Source organism: Phasianus colchicus, chromosome 35, assembly GCF_987193195.1.
Source record: "Phasianus colchicus chromosome 35, bPhaCol1.hap1.1, whole genome shotgun sequence".
In the NCBI taxonomy this organism is placed as follows: domain Eukaryota; kingdom Metazoa; phylum Chordata; class Aves; order Galliformes; family Phasianidae; genus Phasianus; species Phasianus colchicus.
Window position 1 is genome coordinate 1415098 of NC_143470.1, and position 19644 is coordinate 1434741.

At 58.0% G+C, this 19644-nt stretch overlaps 1 protein-coding gene across 1 annotated transcript; it reads left to right on the top strand.

Annotated features, from left to right (window-relative positions):
• The first annotated feature begins 53 nt into the window (after window positions 1-53).
• On the top strand, window positions 54-7343 carry GPANK1 (G-patch domain and ankyrin repeats 1). The gene is given in 4 exon segments (XM_090128996.1): window positions 54-947; window positions 950-2412; window positions 6340-6695; window positions 7333-7343. Coding segments are annotated over 4 exon segments (2403 nt in total). The 5' UTR covers window positions 54-374.
• Window positions 7344-19644: the final 12301 nt, after the last annotated feature.

Sequence of the window (19644 nt, forward strand, 5' to 3'; positions counted from 1 at the left end):
GTCACGACGCCGCGCGCGGGGGCCGACGGGAAGCGTAGTCCGTCCGCCAATCACAGCGCGCCGCGCCCTTGCGGCGCAGAACTACGACTCCCAGAGCGCACCGCGCGGCGCGGCGCGCAGAGCCCGGCGGGAGGTGGAGCCAGGAGGGCGCAACGCGCATGCACCTCTTCCGTCCCGTTTTCCGGTGGGAAAACCGCGCGTGCGCAGATGCGGAGGGGGCCGCGCGATGCGACAAAGCGCATGCGCAAAGGGGGCCGGCGCATGCGCGAAGCGGGCAGGCGCATGCGCGAAGCGGGGCCGGCGCATGCGCAGTGCGGCGTTGCCATGGCAATGGCGGCCTAGCCCGTGCCTCGGAGCCCTGCTCCCTTTCCGCCATGTCGCGTCTGATCGCCTTCCGCCGGGCCCGCGACCCCGAATGCGGGTGGAAGGACGGGCTGAAGGCCGAGCCGCCCCCGGAGCCGAACCCGGAGCCGAACCCGGAGCTTTCGGCCGGCGAGGAGGCGCGCAGTTTCTACGAGAGCCTGCTGCGGGAGGAGATGCCCGCCTTGCGGCCTGCGACGCCATCGGCGCCGCCGCCGCCGCCCAAACGCCGCCGGGCGGCGCCGTTCGTCCCCGCGGACCGGGAGCGGCACGGGCACGCCATGCTGAAGGCGGCGCAGGACGGAGACGTGGCGGCGCTGAGGAGGATGCTGGAGAGAGAGGGAGGAGACGTCCGCTTCAAAGATGGCTTCCAATGGAGCGCGCTGATGTGCGCGGCCCGCGCCGGGCGGCTGAGGGCCGTCAGGTATCTGCTGGAACGCGGGGCTGACGGCAGGAGGAAGGCCGAGAAATTGGCCAGGGCTGCCGGGCATTGGGGGGTGGCCGCGCTCATCAGGGCGTGGGGGGGCAAAATGGCCGCCGAGGGGGAGGGGGGGAGGGGGCGGAGGTGGGAGCCAAGGAGGGCAAGATGGCGGCTGGAGACAAGATGGCGGGCAAGATGGAGGATGGAGACAAGATGGCGGAGAGGGGTAAGATGGCGGCCAAGATGGAGGATGGAGACAAGATGGCGGAAGGGGGCAAGATGGCGGGCAAGATGGTGGAGGGGGGCAAGATGGCGGGCAAGATGGAGGATGGAGACAAGATGGCGGAGGGGAGCAAGATGGCGGGAAAGATGGAGGATGGAGACAAGATGACGGAGAGGGGCAAGATGGCGGGCAAGATGGCAGAAGGGAGCAAGATGGTAGGCAAGATGGCGGATGGAGACAAGATGGCGGAGGGGGGCAAGATGATGGAGGGGGAAAAGGTGGCGAAGGAGGGCAAGATGGCTGCCGAGGGCAAGATGGTGGATGGAGGCAAGATGGCCACCAAGGAGAGCAAGATGGCCAAGGGGGGGAAGATGGCCAAGGGGGGGAAGATGGTGGAGGGGGACAAGATGGCAGATGGGGACAAGATGGTGGATTGGGGCAAGATGGCCGAGAAGGAGGGCAAGATGGTGGAGGGGGGCGAAATGGCAGCCAAGGAGGGCAAGATGGCAGAGGGGGGCAAGATGGCAGCCAGGGACAAAATGGTGGATAGGGGCAAGTTGGCTACCAAGGGCAAGAAGGCGGAGGGAGACAAGATGGCGGATGGAGACAAGATGGTGGCCAAAAGGAAGATGGCGTCCGAGGAGGGCAAGATGGCAGAGGGGGGCAAGATGGCGGCCATGGGCATGATGGCTGGAGACATAAACAAGATGGTGGCCGAGGAGGGTGACATGGCGGATGGGGACAAGGGAGCAGCCAAGGAGAGCAAGATGGCTGCTAAGAGCAAGGTAGCAATTGGGGACAAGATGGTGGCCAAGGAGGGTGTGATGGCTGCCCAGGAGGGCAAGATGGCAGCAGAAGGGGAGATCGTGATGGCGGCCATGGAGGACTGCAAGATGGCGGCCCATGAGGACAAGATGGCGGCCATGGAGGACTACAAGATGGCGGCCATGGAGGACTACAAGATGGCGGCCCATGAGGACAAGATGGCGGACATGGAGGACTACAAGATGGCGGCCATGGAGGACTGCAAGATGGCGGCCATGGAGGACTGCAAGATGGTGGCCCATGAGGACAAGATGGCGGCCATGGAGGACTGCAAGATGGCGGCCCATGAGGACAAGATGGCAGCCATGGAGGACTACAAGATGGCGGCCATGGAGGACTACAAGATGGCGGCCCATGAGGACAAGATGGCAGCCATGGAGGACTACAAGATGGCGGCCCATGAGGACAAGATGGCAGCCATGGAGGACTGCAAGATGGCGGCCCATGAGGACTGCAAGATGGCGGCCAGCGGTGTGAAGGTGGGGATGCGAGAGGGCACCAAGATGGCGGCCGGGCAGGAGGTCAAGATGGCGGCTGAGGAGGACGTCAAGCTGGCGGAGGAGGAGACAAAGATGGCGGCCCAGTGAGTCCCTTCTTCCCCCCCCCCCCCCCCATTTCCCCGATGATGTCACACCATTGGCCCAACCTGGTGACGTCATCGCCCTGTGCTCCAATCAGATGACGTCACTGTTTATTGCCCCCCCCCCCTCGTGACGTCATCAACCTGCGCCCACCCCCAATTGGTCTTCATTTACTTCCCTTTTTATTTGCCCCACGTTCATTTACCCCCCCATTAATTTACCCCCCTTTAATTACCCCTCATTTATTTACCCCCCCATTTATTTGCCCCCCCATTTAATTACGCCCCCCCAGTTCCCCCCTTACTGCCCCGCAATGACTTTCTCCACTTAATTACCCCTAACGACCCCCCCTATTTAATTACCCCCTATGACCCCACCCCATAGTACTCTTCCATCTTCCCCATTTAATTACCCCCCCCAATTACTCCCCTACCCAATTAATTACCCCCCAATGGCCCCCACCCCCCTTTTAATTACCCCCCCAATTATCCCCTTACACCCCCACTACAATTATCCCCATTAATTACCCCCCACCCCATTAATTCCCCCATAACGACCCTACTCCCCCAATTAATTGGCCCATTATAATTCCCCACCCCCATTTAATTACTCCCCCCGTTTAATTACCCCCCCACCCAATTAATTACCCCCCAATGACCCCCACCCCCATTTAATTACCCCCAATTATCTCCTACCCCATTTACATCCCCCTAACGAGCCTCCCACCCCCACTTAATTACCCCCACCCCCCCAATTAGCCCCCTACCCAATTAATTACCCCCAATGACCCCCACCCCCCGCTTAATTACCCCCCCCAATTATCCCCTTCCCCTCCCCACTACAATTATCCCCATTAATTATCCCCCACCCCATTAATTCCCCCATAACGACCCCACCCCCCAATTAATTGGCCCCTTATGATTCCCCACCCCCATTTAATTACTCCTCCCACTTAATTACCCCCCCACCTCATTTATTCCCCCCAATGACCCCCACCCCCCATTTAATTACCCCCAATTATCTCCTACCCCACTTACATCCCCCTAACGAGCCTCCCACCCCCACTTAATTACCCCCACCCCCCCAATTACCCCTCTACCCAATTAATTACCCCCCAATGACCCCCACCCCCATTTAATTACCCCCCCAATTATCTCCTTTATCCTATTTATTCCTCCCCCATTTAATTATTTTCCCCAATTATCTTATTTATTAAATGACTGCCCAACTAATTACCCCCCGATTAATTACCCCCCCCCAATTATTTCCTACCCCATTTACTCAATCCTCAATGGCCCTCCCAATTAATTGCCCCCCCACTAATTATCCCCCTACTCCATTCACACCCCCTCCCTGCCCCCTCCCCCCCAATTAATTACCCCCCCCACTAATTATCCCCCTACCCCATTTATTCCCCCTTCAACCGCCCCCCCCAATTAATTACTGTGTGCGCTAATTACCCCCATTTAATTACCCCCCAAAAAACCCCCTACCCATGAATTCCCCTCTAATGACCCCCCACCCCCCAATTAGTTACCCCACCACTAATTACCCCCCTACCCCATTCATCCCCCCTTCCCTCCCCCCAATTAATTACCCCCCCCAATTACCCCCCTACCCCATTCATACCCCCTTCCCTCCCCCCCCAATTAATCACCCACCCACTAATTACCCCCCTGCCCCCCCAATTACCCCCTACCCCATTCATATCCCCTCCCCTCCCCCCCAATTAATTACCCCCCTCCAATAACCCCCCTTCCCCATTCATACCACCTCCCCCCCCAATTAATTCCCCCCCCACTAATTACCCCCCTGCCCCCCCAATTACCCCCCTACCCCATTCATACCTCGTCCCCCCCCCCAATTAATTACCCCCATCCCAATTACCCCCTACCCCATTCATACACCCTCACCCCCCCACTAATTACCCCCTACCCCATCCATACCCCCTCCCCTCCCCCCCCACCCCCCAATTAACCCCCCCCGCTAATTACCCCCCTGCCCCCCCAATTACCCCCCTACCCCATTCATATCCCCTCCCCCCCAATTAATGACCCCCCCTCTAATTACCCCCCTTCCCCATTCATTCCCCTCCCCCCCCCAATTAATGACCCCCCCCCAATTACCCCCTCCCCCCCCCAATTAACCCCCTACCCCATTCATACCCCCTCCCCTCCCCAATTAATTACCCCCCCACTAATTACCCCCCTGCCCCCCCTATTTCCCCCCTACCCCATTCATACCCCTCCCCCCCCACCTAATTACCCCCTTCCCCATTCATACCCCCTCCCCCCCCCAATTAATGACCCCCCCAAATTACCCCCTACCCCATCCATACCCCCTCCCCTCCCCGCCCAATTAATTCCCCCCCCACTAATTACCCCCCTGCCCCCCCAATTCCCCCCTCCCCCATTCATACCCCCTCCCCTCCCCCCCCAATTAATTACCCCCCCTCTAATTACCTCCCTACCCCATTCATATCCCCTCCCTGCCAATTAATGACCCCCCCCATTTACCCCCCTTCCCCATTCATTCCCCTCCCCTCCCCCCCCAATTAATTACCCACCCACTAATTACCCCCCTGCCCCCCCAATTTCCCCCCTACCCCATTCATACCCCCTCCCCCCCCAATTAATTACCCCCCTACCCCATTCATATCCCCTCCCCCCCCCAATTAATTACCCCCCCCAATTACCCCCTACCCCATCCATACCCCCTCCCCTCCCCCCCCCAATTAATCCCCCCCCACTAATTACTCCCCTACCCCATTCATACCCCTCCCCCCCCAATTAATTACCCCCCCACTAATTACCCCCCTACCCCATTCAAACCCTCTCCCCTCTCCCCCCCCAATTAATTCCCCCCCTCTAATTACCCCCCTACCCCATTCATATCCCCTCCCTGCCAATTAATTACCCCCCCCATTTACCCCCCTTCCCCATTCTTTCCTCTCCCCCCCCAATTAATGACCCCCCCAATTACCCCCTACCCCATCCATACCCCCTCACCTCCCCCCCCACCCCCCAATTAACCCCCCCCGCTAATTACCCCCCTGCCCTCCCAATTTCCCCCCACCCCATTCATACCCCCTCCCCCCCCAATTAATGACCCCCCCACTAATTACCCCCTACCCCATTCATACCCCCTCCCCTCCCCCCCCAATTAATGAGCCCCCCACTAATTACCCCCCTACCCCATTCATACCCCCTCCCCTCCATTAATTACCCCCCTCCAATTACCCCCTACCCCATCCATACCCCCTCCCCTCCCCCCCCACCCCCCAATTAACCCCCCCCGCTAATTACCCCCCTCCCCCCCCAATTTCCCCCCACCCCATTCATACCCCCTCCCCCCCCACCTAATTACCCCCCTACCCCATTCATATCCCCTCCCCCCCCCAATTAATTACCCCCCCCAATTACCCCCTCCCCTCCCCCCCCAACCCCAATTAACCCCCCCCCGCTAATTACCCCCATCCCCCCCCAATTTCCCCCCTACCCCATTCATACCCCCTCCCCCCCCCCAATTAATTACCCCCATCCCAATTACCCACTATCCATACCGCCTCCCCTCCCCTCCTAATTAATTACCCCCCCCCAATTTCCCCCCTACCCCATTCATACCCCTCCCCCCCCACCTAATTACCCCCTACCCCATTCATTCCCCTCCCCCCCCATTAATTCCCCCCCCAATTACCCCCTCCCCTCCCCCCCCACCCCCCCAATTAACCCCCCCCCCGCTAATTACCCCCCTGCCCCCCCAATTACCCCCCTACCCCATTCATACCCCTCCCCCCCCACCTAATTACCCCCTACCCCATTCATTCCCCTCCCCCCCCCATTAATTACCCCCCGCAATTACCCCCTCCCCTCCCCCCGCACCCCCCAATTAACCCCCCGCCCCGCTAATTACCCCCCTTCTCCCCCCAGCTTCTGCCCCACGTGCGGCTCCCACTTCCGGGACCCCCCCCCAAAACACCGCAGTTCCACCGCTCACCTCCTGGCCTTGGGGGGGGGGGAGGAGGGGGGAGGAGGAGGAGACAAAAATGGGGGGGGGTCGACCCCCTTTTTCCTCCCCCCCACCAACGTGGGTTTCAAACTGCTTCTGAGGGGGGGTTGGGACCCCCGAGGTGGGTTGGGACCGACGGGGGGGGGCACCAAGACCCCCCTTAAAACCGAACTCAAATGGGATCAACGCGGTTTGGGTTTTCCGGGTGGGGGGGGGGGACCCAGGGTCACCCATTTCGGTCCCGGTGACGTCAGAGCCGTGCTGGGACCCCCCCGGGGTGGGGGGGGGGGCGGGGGGGGGGGATTTGGGGGGTGGGGGGCGCGGGGGGGGGCGGCGATCCGAGGCGGCGCTGCGGGCGTGGGAGAGGAGGATGAGGGAATACATGGGGCGCTGGTGAACGGGGGGCGGGGGGGGAATAAAGGATTCAGTGCGGGACCTGCGCTGCCCCATGGCGGCCCCATAGCGCCGTCCTTCTGGCCCCATAGCTGCCCCATAGCGCCGTCCTTCTGGCCCCATAGCTGCCCCATAGCGCCGTCCTTCTGGCCCCATAGCTGCCCCATAGCGCCGTCCTTCTGGCCCCATAGCGGACCCATAGCGTCATCCTTCTGGCCCCATAGCTGCCCCATAGCGCCGTCCTTCTGGCCCCATAGCTGCCCCATAGCAGCACCATTGTGGCCCCATAGCAGCCCCATAGCCACCCCATAGCAGCGCCAATATGGCCCCACAGCAGCCCCATAGCGGCCCCATAGCAGCACCAATGTGGCCCCATAGCAGCAATAATGTGGCCCCATAGCAGCACCATTGTGGTTTCATAGCCGCCCCATAGCGGCCCCATAGCAGCACCAATGTGGCCCCATAGCAGCCCCATAGCGGCACCATTGCGGCCCTATAGCGGCATCGTTCTGGCCCCATAGCTGCCCTATAGCAGCACCAAGGTGGCCCCATTGCGGCCCCATAGCAGCCCCATAGCCACCCCATAGCTGCCCTATAGCAGCACCATTGTGGCTCTGTAGCTCCCCCATAGCTGCCCCATAACTGCTCATAGCTGCCCCATAGCTGCCCTATAGCAGCACTATAGTTGCCCCATAGCAGCACCATAGCTGCCCCATACCCACCCCATAGCTGCCCCATAGCCGCCCCATAGCTACCCCATAGCTGCCCCACAGTGTCCCCGTAGCTGCCCCATAACTGCCCACAGCCGCCCCATAGTGGCCCCATAGCGGTACCAGTGTGGCCCCATAGCTGCCCCATAGGGGCCACTGGGGAGGGGAACCCCAAACGCCCATCCCTACCCCATAACCACCGCTGGGGGGGCAGCCCCATAACCTCCCATATCTGCCCCATAACCACCATCAGGGGGACCCCAAACTTCCCATATCTGCCCCATATCTGCCAGCAGGGGGGGGAAACCCCATAACCTCCCATATCTGCCCCATAACCGCCAGCAGGGGGACCCCAAACTTCCCATATCTGCCCCATAACCGCGACTGGGGGGGGGCAACCCCATAACCTCCCATATCTGCCCCATAACCGCAATCAGGGGGACCCCAAAATTCCCATATCTGCCCCATAACCGCGACTGGGGGGGGCAACCCCATAACCTCCCATATCTGCCCCATAACCGACAGCAGGGGGGGCAGCCCCATAACCTCCCATTCCTGCCCCATAACCGCCAGCAGGGGGACCCCAAACTTCCCATATCTGCCCCATAACCGCCGCTGGGGGGGGCAACCCCATAACCTCCCATATCTGCCCCATAACCGACAGCAGGGGGGGCAGCCCCATAACCTCCCATTCCTGCCCCATAACCGCCAGCAGGGGGACCCCAAACTTCCCATATCTGCCCCATAACCGCCGCTGGGGGGGGCAACCCCATAACCTCCCATATCTGCCCCATAACCGACAGCAGGGGGGGCAGCCCCATAACCTCCCATTCCTGCCCCATAACCGCCAGCAGGGGGACCCCAAACTTCCCATATCTGCCCCATAACCGCCGCTGGGGGGGGCAACCCCATAACCTCCCATATCTGCCCCATAACCGACAGCAGGGGGGGCAGCCCCATAACCTCCCATTCCTGCCCCATAACCGCCAGCAGGGGGACCCCAAACTTCCCATATCTGCCCCATAACCGCCGCTGGGGGGGGCAACCCCATAACCTCCCATATCTGCCCCATAACCGCCATCGGGGGGACCCCAAATCTCCCATCCCTGCCCCATAACCGCCAGCAGGGGGAGGGGGGCGGGAATCTGAAACATCCCATAATCACCCCATAACGGTTGCTGGGAGGGGAACCCCATAACCACCCCATAACCACCCCATATCCACCCCATAAGTGCTGTTGGGGGATGGGACTCATGATGGCCCCATAACTGCCTCGGGGGGGGAACCCCATAACCACTCATATCCGCCCCATAACCACCCCATAACCGCCGCCAAGGGGGGAACCCCAAACTTCCCATCCCTGCCCCATAACTGCTGCTGGGGGATGGGACCCATAGCGGCCCCATAACCACCTCATAACCACCCCATAACTGCTGCTGGGGGATGGGACCCATAACCACCCCATAACCATCCCATAACTGCTGCTGGGGGATGGGACCCATAATGGCCCCATAACCACCCCATAACCACCCCATAACCGCCACTGGGGGAGGGGGAACCCCATAACTTTTCATCACGACCCCATAACCTCCCATCCCTGCCCCATAACCACCCCATATCCACCCCATAACCACTGCTGGGGGGGAAACCCCATATGCTCCCATTCCTTCCCCATAACCACCACCAGTGGGGGAACCCCAAATCTCCCATCCCTGCCCCATAACCGCCATTGGGGGGGAACCCTATAAGCTCCCATCTCCGCCCCATAACCTCCCACCCCTGCCCCATAACCTCCGCCAGTGGGGGAACCCCAAACATCCCATATCCACCCCATAACCGCTGCTGGGGGGGGAATCCCATAACCTCCCATCCCTGCCCCATAACCGCCACTGGGGGGCTGATCCCACATCTCCCATCCCTGCCCCATAAACTCCCATCCCTGCCCCATAACCGCCATTGGGGGGAAACCCCATAACCTCCCACCCTTGCCCCATAACTGCCACTGGGAGGGGTGACCCCAAATCTCCCATCCCTGCCCCATAACCGCTGCCAGGGGGAAACCCCATAAGCTCCCATTCCTGCCCCATAACCACCATTGGGGGGGAACCCTATAAGCTCCCATCTCCGCCCCATAACCTCCCACCCCTGCCCCATAACCACCACTGGGAGGGATGACCCCAAATCTCCCATCCCTGCCCCATAACCGCTGCCGGGGGGAAACCCCATAAGCTCCCATATCTGCCCCATAACCGCCACAGGGAGGGGAACCCCAAACTTCCCATGTCTGCCCCATAACCGCCAGCAGGGGGATGGGGGGGGGAACCTGAAACATCCCATAACCACCCCATAACGGTTGCCAGGAGGGGAACCCCATAACCACCCCATAGCGACCCCATAACCACCCCATATCCACCCCATAACCACCCCATAACCACCCCATAGCGACCCCATAGCCACCCCATAACCACCCCATAACCACCCCATAACTGCTGCTGGGGGATGGGACCCATAATGGCCCCATAACATCCCATCCCTGCCCCATAACTGCTGCTGGGGGGGAACCCCATAACCACCCCATAGCGACCCCATAACCACCCCATAGCGACCCCATATCCACCCCATAGCGACCCCGTATCCACCCCATATCCACCCCATATCCACCCCATAACCACCCCATAACCACCCCATAGCGACCCCATATCCACCCCATAACCACCCCATAGCCACCCCATAGCGACCACATAACCACCCCATAACCATCCCATAACCATCCCATAACCACCCCATAACTGTTGCTGGGAGATGAGACCCATAACGGCCCCATAACTGCCTCTGGGGGGGAACCCCATAACCACCCCATAACCAGCCCATAACTGCTGCTGGGGGATGGGACCCATAATGGCCCCATAACCTCCCATCCCTGCCCCATAACTGCTGCTGGGGGGGAACCCCATAACAACCCCATAACAACCCCATAACCACCCCATAACCACCCCATAGCGACCCCATAACCACCCCATAACCATCCCATAACCACCCCATATCCACCCCATAGCGACCCCATATCCACCCCATAACTGCTGCTGGGGGATGGGACCCATAGCAGCCCCATAACCACCCCATAACCACCCCATAGCGACCCCATAACCATCCCCATAACCACCCCATAACCACCCCATAACCACCCCATAACTGCTGCTAGGAGATGGGACCCATAATGGCCCCATAACTGCCTCTGGAGGGAAACCCCATAACAACCCCATAACCACCCCATAACCACCCCATAGCGACCCCATAACCATCCCCATAACCACCCCATAACCACCCCATAACCACCCCATAACTGTTGCTGGGAGATGGGACCCATAACGGCCCCATAACTGCCTCTGGGGGGGAACCCCATAACAACCCCATAACCACCCCATAACCACCCCATAGCGACCCCATATCCACCCCATAACCACCCCATAACCACCCCATAGCCACCCCATAGCGACCACATAACCACCCCATAACCATCCCATAACCACCCCATATCCACCCCATAACTGTTGCTGGGAGATGAGACCCATAACGGCCCCATAACTGCCTCTGGGGGGGAACCCCATAACCACCCCATAACCAGCCCATAACTGCTGCTGGGGGATGGGACCCATAATGGCCCCATAACCACCCCATAACCACCCCATAGCGACCCCATAACCATCCCCATAACCACCCCATAACCACCCCATAACCATCCCCATAACCACCCCTTAAGCACCCCATAGCGACCCCATAACCACCCCATAACCACCCCATAACTGCTGCTAGGAGATGGGACCCATAATGGCCCCATAACTGCCTCTGGAGGGAAACCCCATAACAACCCCATAACCACCCCATAACCATCCCATAACCACCCCATATCCACCCCATAACTGTTGCTGGGAGATGGGACCCATAACGGCCCCATAACTGCCTCTGGGGGGGAACCCCATAACAACCCCATAACCGCCCCATAACCACCCCATAACCACCTCATAACCACCCCATAACCACCCCATAACCACCCCATAACTGCTGCTGGGGGATGGGACCCATAATGGCCCCATAACCTCCCATCCCTGCCCCATAACTGCTGCTGGGGGGGAACCCCATAACAACCCCATAACCACCCCATAGCGACCCCATAACCACCCCATAACCATCCCATAACCACCCCATATCCACCCCATAACCATCCCCATAGCGACCCCATAACCACCCCATAGCGACCCCATAACCACCCCATAACCACCCCATAACCACCCCATAACTGCTGCTGGGAGATGAGACCCATAACGGCCCCATAACCTCCCATCCCTGCCCCATAACCGCCACTGGGGGGGGGGGTGACCCCAAATCTCCCATCCCTGCCCCATAACCGCTGCTGGGGAGGGGATGACCCCATAACCTCCCACCCTTGCCCCATAACCGCCCCACAGCTGCCCCACAGCTGCCCCATAGCTGCCCCATAAGTGCTGTGGGGGGACCCATAACTGCCCCATAGCTGCCCCATAAGTGCCGGGGGGAACCCATAACTGCCCCATAGCTGCCCCATAAGTGCTGGGGGGGACCCATAACTGCCCCATAACTGCCCTATAGCTGCCCCATAAGTGCTGGGGGGAACACATAGCTGCCCCATGGCTGCCCCATAAGTGCCGGGGGGACCCATAACTGCCCCATAGCTGCCCCATAAGTGCCGGGGGGAACACATAACTGCCCCATAGCTGCCCTATAGCTGCCCCATAAGTGCTGGGGGAGAATCCATAACTGTCCTATAAGTGTGAGGGATGACCCATAAGTGCCCCATAGCTGCCCCATAGCTGCCCCATAAGTGCCCCATAGCTGCCCTATAAGTGCCCCATAACTGTTAAGGGGTGACCCATAACCGCCCCATAACTGCCCCACAGCTGCCCCACAGCTGCCCCATCACTGCCCTTTAGCTGCCCCTTAGCTGCCCCATAAGTGCCCTATAAGTGCCCCCATAAGTGCCCCATAACTGCCCCATAGCTGCCCCACAGCTGCCCCATCACTGCCCTTTAGCTGCCCCATAGCTGCCCCACTGCTGCCCCATAGCTGCCCCATAGCTGCCCCATCAGTGCCCCATCAGTGCCCCATAGCTGCCCCATCAGTGCCCCATAGCTGCCCCATAACTGCCCCATAGCAGCCCCATAGCTGCCCCAAAAGTGCCGGGGGGAACCCATAACTGCCCCATAGCTGCCCTATAGCTGCTCCATAAGTGCCGGGGGGAACCCATAGCTGCCCCATAAGTGCCGGGGGAACACATAACTGCCCCATAGCTGCCCCATAAGTGCTGGGGGGAACCCATAGCTGCCCCATAGCTGCCCTATAGCTGCCCCATAAGTGCTGGGGGAGAATCCATAACTGTCCTATAAGTGTGAGGGATGACCCATAAGTGCCCCATAGCTGCCCCATAGCTGACCCATAACTGCACCATAAGTGCCCCATAGCTGCCCCATAAGTGCCAGGGGGCACCCATAAGTGCCCCATAGCTGCCCCATAAGTGCTGGGGGGAACCCATAACTGCCCCATAGCTGCCCCATAAGTGCTGGGGGGGACCCATAACTGCCCCATAGCTGCCCTATCAGTGCCCCATTAGTGCCCCATCAGTGCCCCATAGCAGCCCCATCAGTTCCCCATAAGTGCCCCATAGCTGCCCCATCACTGCCCCATAGCTGCCCCATAACTGGCCCATAAGTGCCCAATAGCCGCCCCATGGCTGCCCCATAACTGCCCCATAGCTGCCCCATCGCTACCCCACTGCTGCCCCATAGCTGCCCCACTGCTGCCCCATAGCTGCCCTATAAGTGCCGGGGGGAACCTATAACTGCCCCATAGCTGCCCCATAGCTGCCCCATCATTGCCCCATAAGTGCCCCATGGCTGCCCCATAACTGCCCCATCACTGCCCCCCAAGTGCCCCATAGCTGCCCCATAAGTGCCCCATCACTGCCCCATAGCTGCCCCATAACTGCCCCATAGCTGCCCCATAACTGCCCCATTGCTGCCCCATAGCTGCCCCATAGTTGCCCCATAACTGCCCCATAACTGCCCCATAGTTGCCCCATAGCTGCCCCATAGCTGCCCCATAAGTTCCCCATAGCTGCCCCATAGCTGCCCCATAACTGGCCCATAAGTGCCCAATAGCCGCCCCATGGCTGCCCCATAGCTGCCCCATAGTTGCCCCATCAGTGCCCCATAACTGCCCCATAGCTGCCCCATAACTGCCCTATGTGCCCCATAGCTGCCCCATAGCTGCCCCATAGTTGCCCCATCACTGCCCCATAGCTGCTCCATCGCTGCCCCATCATTGCCCCATCACTACCCCATAGCTGCCCCATAACTGCCCCATCACTGCCCCACAGCTGTCCCATAACTGCCCCATAGCTGCCCCATAAGTGCCCCATGGCTGCCCCATAGCTGCCCCATCACTGCACCATAAGTGCCCCATCATTGCCCCATAAGTGCCCCATAGCTGCCCCATGGCTGCCCCATAGTTGTCCCATCACTGCCCCATTACTGCCCCATAGCTGCCCCATAGCTGCCCTATAGTTGCCCCATCACTGCCCCATAACTGCCCCATAAGTGCCGCATAGCTGCCCCATAACTGCCCCATTGCTGCCCCATAGCTGCCCAATGGCTGCCCCATCAGTGCCCCATAGCTGCCCTATAGTTGCCCCATCACTGCCCCATAGCTGCCCCATAGCTGCCCCATAGCTGCCCCATAGTTGCCCCATAACTGCCCCATAGTTGCCCCATAGCTGCCCCATAACTGCCCCATAGCTGCCCCATAGTTGCCCCATCAGTGCCCCATAAGTGCCCCATCCCCAAAACTGACATCATTTGTGGGGGGGGACCCAAAACCCTCTTTTTTTTGGGGGGGGGGGGGGGTTGACCCAAAACTGACACAATTGGGGGGGTGGGGGGGGGCAAAACTGTCATAATTTTGGTGGGGGGGACTTGAATCCATCATTTGGGGGGGGGGACCCAAAACTGACATCATTTGGGGGGGGGACGACCCAAAACCGCCCTAATTTGTGGGGGGAGGGACACCCGAATCCATCATTTTTTGGGGGGTGGGGGGGGGGGGCCAAAACTGACCTAATTTTGGGGGGGGGGGACGCTGAAACCATCATTTTTTGGGGGGGTGGGGGGGCAAAACTGACATCATTTGGGGGGGGGCCGAAATCCATCATTTTTTTGGGGGTGGGGGGACCCAAAACTGGCCTAATTTGTGGGGGGACGACCTGAAACCATCATTTTTTTGGGGGGGGGGGCTCAAAATTGACATAATTTGAGGGGGGGGACCCGAAATCCATCATTTTTTTGGGGGGGGGAGGGGACCCAAAACTGACATCATTTGTGGGGGGGGGACACACCCGAATCCATCATTTTTTGGGGGGGGGGGGGACCCAAAACCGCCCTAATTTGCGGGGGGGGGGGACACCCGAACCTATCATTTTTTGGGGGGGGGGGACACCCAAAACTGACCTCATTTATGGGGGGGGGACCGAAATCCATCATTTTTTTGGGTGGGGGGGGGGGGGGTTTGACCCAAAACTGACATAATTTTGGGGGGGGACCCGAATCCATCTTTTTTGGGGGGGGGGGGGGCAGAAACTGACCTAATTTGGGGGGGGGGGGGGGGACCCAAAACCCTCATTTTTTTGCGCGGGGGGGGGGGGGGGCCGAAAAACGTCCCAATTTATCCCTGTGTGTGCGGGGGGGGGGGGTTGTGTGTCCCCCCCCCCCCGAAAGTCTCATATTTTATTTTTTTCCGTGCGAGGACCCGAAAACCGAGATTTTTTTTTTTTCTGCGGGGGGGGGGCAGAAACGAAAGCGGCCGTTTTTCGTGTTTGTGCCGCAGGAAACGAATCGGAATCCCCCCCCCCCCCGCCCCCCCCCCGGCAAAAAGTGCCCCCCCCCCCCCCTCCATCCCATAGGGTGAAGATGGGGGCGGGGGGGGGGGCAGGAAATGCCCCAGTTCTGCTTTTAGGGCGGCCCCCCCCCCCGCCCCCCCCCCGGTGTCGGGACCGCATCCGGGCCGGGCATTTCCGTGCTTTAAGGGGGGGGGGGGGGGGTGTTAATTACGTGTTAATTAGGGCGGGGGTGGTAATGATGTGTTAATGGGGAGTGAAAGTGGGGGGGGGTTGTATCGAGGGGGGGGGTTGGGGGGGTTCTTAATTACGTGTTAATTAGGGCGGGGGGGGGGGTAATGATGTGCTAATGGGGAGTGAAAGTGTGGGGGGGGTTGTATCGGGGGGGGAGGGGGTTAATTACGTGTTAATTAGGGCGGGGGGGCTGTTAATCATACGTTAATAAAGATTGTAATTGGGGGGGGATGTTTGTATAGGGGGGTGGTAATTTGGGGGGGTTAATTACGTGTTAATTAGGGCGGGGGGGGGGTAATGATGTGTTAATGGGGAGTGAAAGTCGGGGGGGGGGTGTTTGTATGGGGGGGGGTTAATTACGTGTTAATTAGGGTGGGGGGGTAATGATGTGTTAATGGGGAGTGAATGTGGAGGGGGGGGGTTGTATCGGGAGGGGGGGGGTTAATTATGTGTTAATTAGGGCGGGGGGGTAATGATGTGTTAATGGGGAGTGAAAGTGGGGGGGGGCTGGGGGGGTGTTAATTACGTGTTAATTAGGGCGGGGGGGGTAATGATGTGTTAATGGGGGATGAAAGTGGGGGGGGTTGTATCGAGGGGGGGGGTAATTATGTGTTAATTAGGGCGGGGGGGGGTAATGATGTGTTAATGGGGAGTGAAAGTGGGGGGGGGGTGTTTGTGTCGGGGCGGAGGGGTTAATTATGTGTTAATTAGGGCGGGGGGGCGGTAATTATGGGCTAATGGGGTATGAAAATGGGGGAGGTTGCTAATTTGGGGGGTTAATTACGCGTTAATTAGGGCGGGGGGGGTAATGATGTGTTAATGGGGAGTGAAAGTGGGGGGGGGTGGTAATTTGGGGGGGTTAATTACGTGTTAATTAGGGCGGGGGGGGTAATGATGTGTTAATAGGGAGTGAATGTGGGGGGGGGTTGGTTTTTTTTGGGGGGGGTGTTAATTACGTGTTAATTAGGGCGGGGGGGGGTAATGATGTGTTAATGGGGAGTGAAAGTGGGGGGAGGTTTTGTATCCGGGGGGGAGGGGGTTAATTACGTGTTAATTAGGGCGGGGGGGGGGGGTAATGGTGTGTTAATGGGGAATGAAATTGGGGAGGGGTGCTAATTACGTGTTAATTAAGGCAGGAGAGGTAATTATGTGCTAATGGGGACTGAATTTGGGGGGGGGGAGGTGTTAATTACCGGTTAATGAGGGCGGGGGGTGTTAATTACACGTTAATGGGAACTGTAATTGCGGAGGGAGGGTTGCTAATTTGGGGGGGGGGGGTTAATTACGTGTTAATGAGGGCAGGGGGGCACTAATTATGTGCTAATGGGGCCTGTCATTAAGGGGGGGGGGTGTTAATTACATATTAATGAGGACGGGGAGCACTAATTACGTGCTATTGGGGCCTGTCATTAAGGGAATGGACTAATTAAATATTAATGGAGACTGACATTGGAGGGCAGGGAGTGTTAATTACATATTAATGAGGGTGGGGGGGCACTAATTATGTGCTAATTGGGCCTGTCATTAAGGGGGGGGCCTAATTACATGCTAATGGGGACTGTCATTGGGGGATGTGTGTTAATTACATGTTAATGAGGACGGGGAGCACTAAGTATGTGCTAATTGAGCCTGTCATTAAGGGGGGGGCCTAATTACATGTTAATTGGGACTGTCACATTAACATTAATATTGGTGGGCTGCTCATTAGAGGGCTGCATTAATTAGACCCTAATAACGTGATGTTGGGGGGCTGCTCATTAGAGGGCTGCACTAATTAGACACTAATTAGACACTGATTTTTTTGGGGGGTGTTCATTAAGAGGGCTGTACTAATTACACACTAATAACGTGTGTTGTTGGGGTGTGCTCATTAAGAGGGCTGCGCTAATTACACACTAATAATGTGTTGTTGGGGTGTGCTCATTAGAGGGCCATGCTAATTACACGCTAATGAACGCATGGCAGCGGGGATGGCTGCTAATTTGGGGGCTGTGCTAATTACACGCTAATAACGTGTGCCATTGGGGGGGTGCTCATTAGGGTCTGTGTTAATTACTCACTAATAACGCCTCTTTGGGGGGAGCTCATTAAGAGGGCTGTGCTAATTACTCTCTAATAAGATGTGTTATTGAGGGCTGCTCATTAAGAGGGCCGTGCTAATTACTAATAGTGCCTCATTGGGGGGAGCTCATTAAGAGGGCTGTGCTAATTACACGCTAATAACATGTGATATTGGGGGGCTGCTCATTAGAGGGCTGCGCTAATTACAGACTAATAACGTGTGTTACTGGGGATTGCTCATTAGAGGGCCGTGCTAATTACACGCTAATGAACGCATGGCAGCGGGGATGGCTGCTAATTTGGGGGCTGTGCTAATTACACGCTAATAACGTGTGCCTTTGGGGGGGTGCTCATTAGGGTCTGTGTTAATTACTCACTAATAATGCCTCTTTGGGGGGAGCTCATTAAGAGGGCTGTGCTAATTACTCACTAATAACGCCTCTTTGGGAGGAGCTCATTAAGAGGGCCATGCTAATTACACGCTAATAACATGTGATATTGGGGGGCTGCTCATTAGAGGGCTGCGCTAATTACACACTTATAACATGTGTTATTGAGAGCTACTCATTAAGAGGGCTGTGTTAATTACACGCTAATGACACGTGTGGGGTCACACGCGTGTGATGGGGAACACGTGTGTAGTGTCACACGCGTGTGAGAGAACACAGCTGCATCGGAACACGCGTGTGATGGGGAACACTTGTGTAGTGTCACACGCGTGTGAAAAAACAGCTGCATTGGAACACGCGTGTGATGGGGAACACGTGTGTAGTGTCACACGCGTGTGAGAGAACACAGCTGCATCAGAACACGTGTGTGATGGGGGAACACGTGTGTAGTGTCACACGCGTGTGAGAGAGAACACGGAACTGCATTGGGACACGCGTGTGATGGGGAACACGTGTGAGAGAACGTGGAACTGCATCAGAACATGTGTGTCATGGGAACACATATGTGGTGTTACACGTGTGGGAGAGAACACGGAGCTGCATCAGAACACGTGTGAGATGTGGGAACACGTGTGTGCAGTATCACATGTGTGGGAGAGAACATGGGACTTCAACACACGTGTGAGATGTGGGAACATGTATGAAGTGTCACACGTGTGTAAGAGAACACGGAGGTGCATCAGAACACATGTGTAACACAGGAACATGTATGAAGTGTCACACGCGTGTGAGAGAACACAGCTGCATCAGAACATGCATGTGATGTGGGAACGTGTATGAAGTGTCACACGTGTGTAAGAGAACACGGAGCTGCATCAGAACACGTGTGATGTGGGAACATGTGTGTAGGGATCATGTATGTACTGGAATAAAAATGCTGGTTGGAACACGGATACACGCGTGACGTGAACATGCGTGTGAGGACACCGAACTTCATCGGAACACGTGTGGCATGGGAACACGTGTGTGCAATGGCACGCGTGTGAGAGAACAGAGCTGCATCAGAACATGCATGTAATTAACGTGGCAACATGTGTGCAGCGTCACACGCGTGTAAGAGGACACAGCTGCATCAGAACACACGTGTGTGACATGGGAACACGTGTGTCGGGATCATGTATGACCTGGAATAAAAATGCTCACAAGACGGGAACACGCGTGTGTGGAGACACATGTGTGAGAACAGTCACGTGTGTGCAAGGTTACACACGTGAGAGAACACGTCATGCATCAGAACACGCGTGTGCGATGTGGGGGCAGGGGGACACGTGTGTAAATGCTCACACGCATGTGAGAGAACACACAGCTGCGTGTCAGAGCACGCTTGTGTGACACGTGGGCACACGTGTGTGAGGCTGCACGCGTCACCCCGTAGCCCCACGTTTCCACGTATGGGGGATGAGTTCTTCCCATGTTTTCCAGTGTTATCACATGTCCACACGCATGGGGGCTCCATGT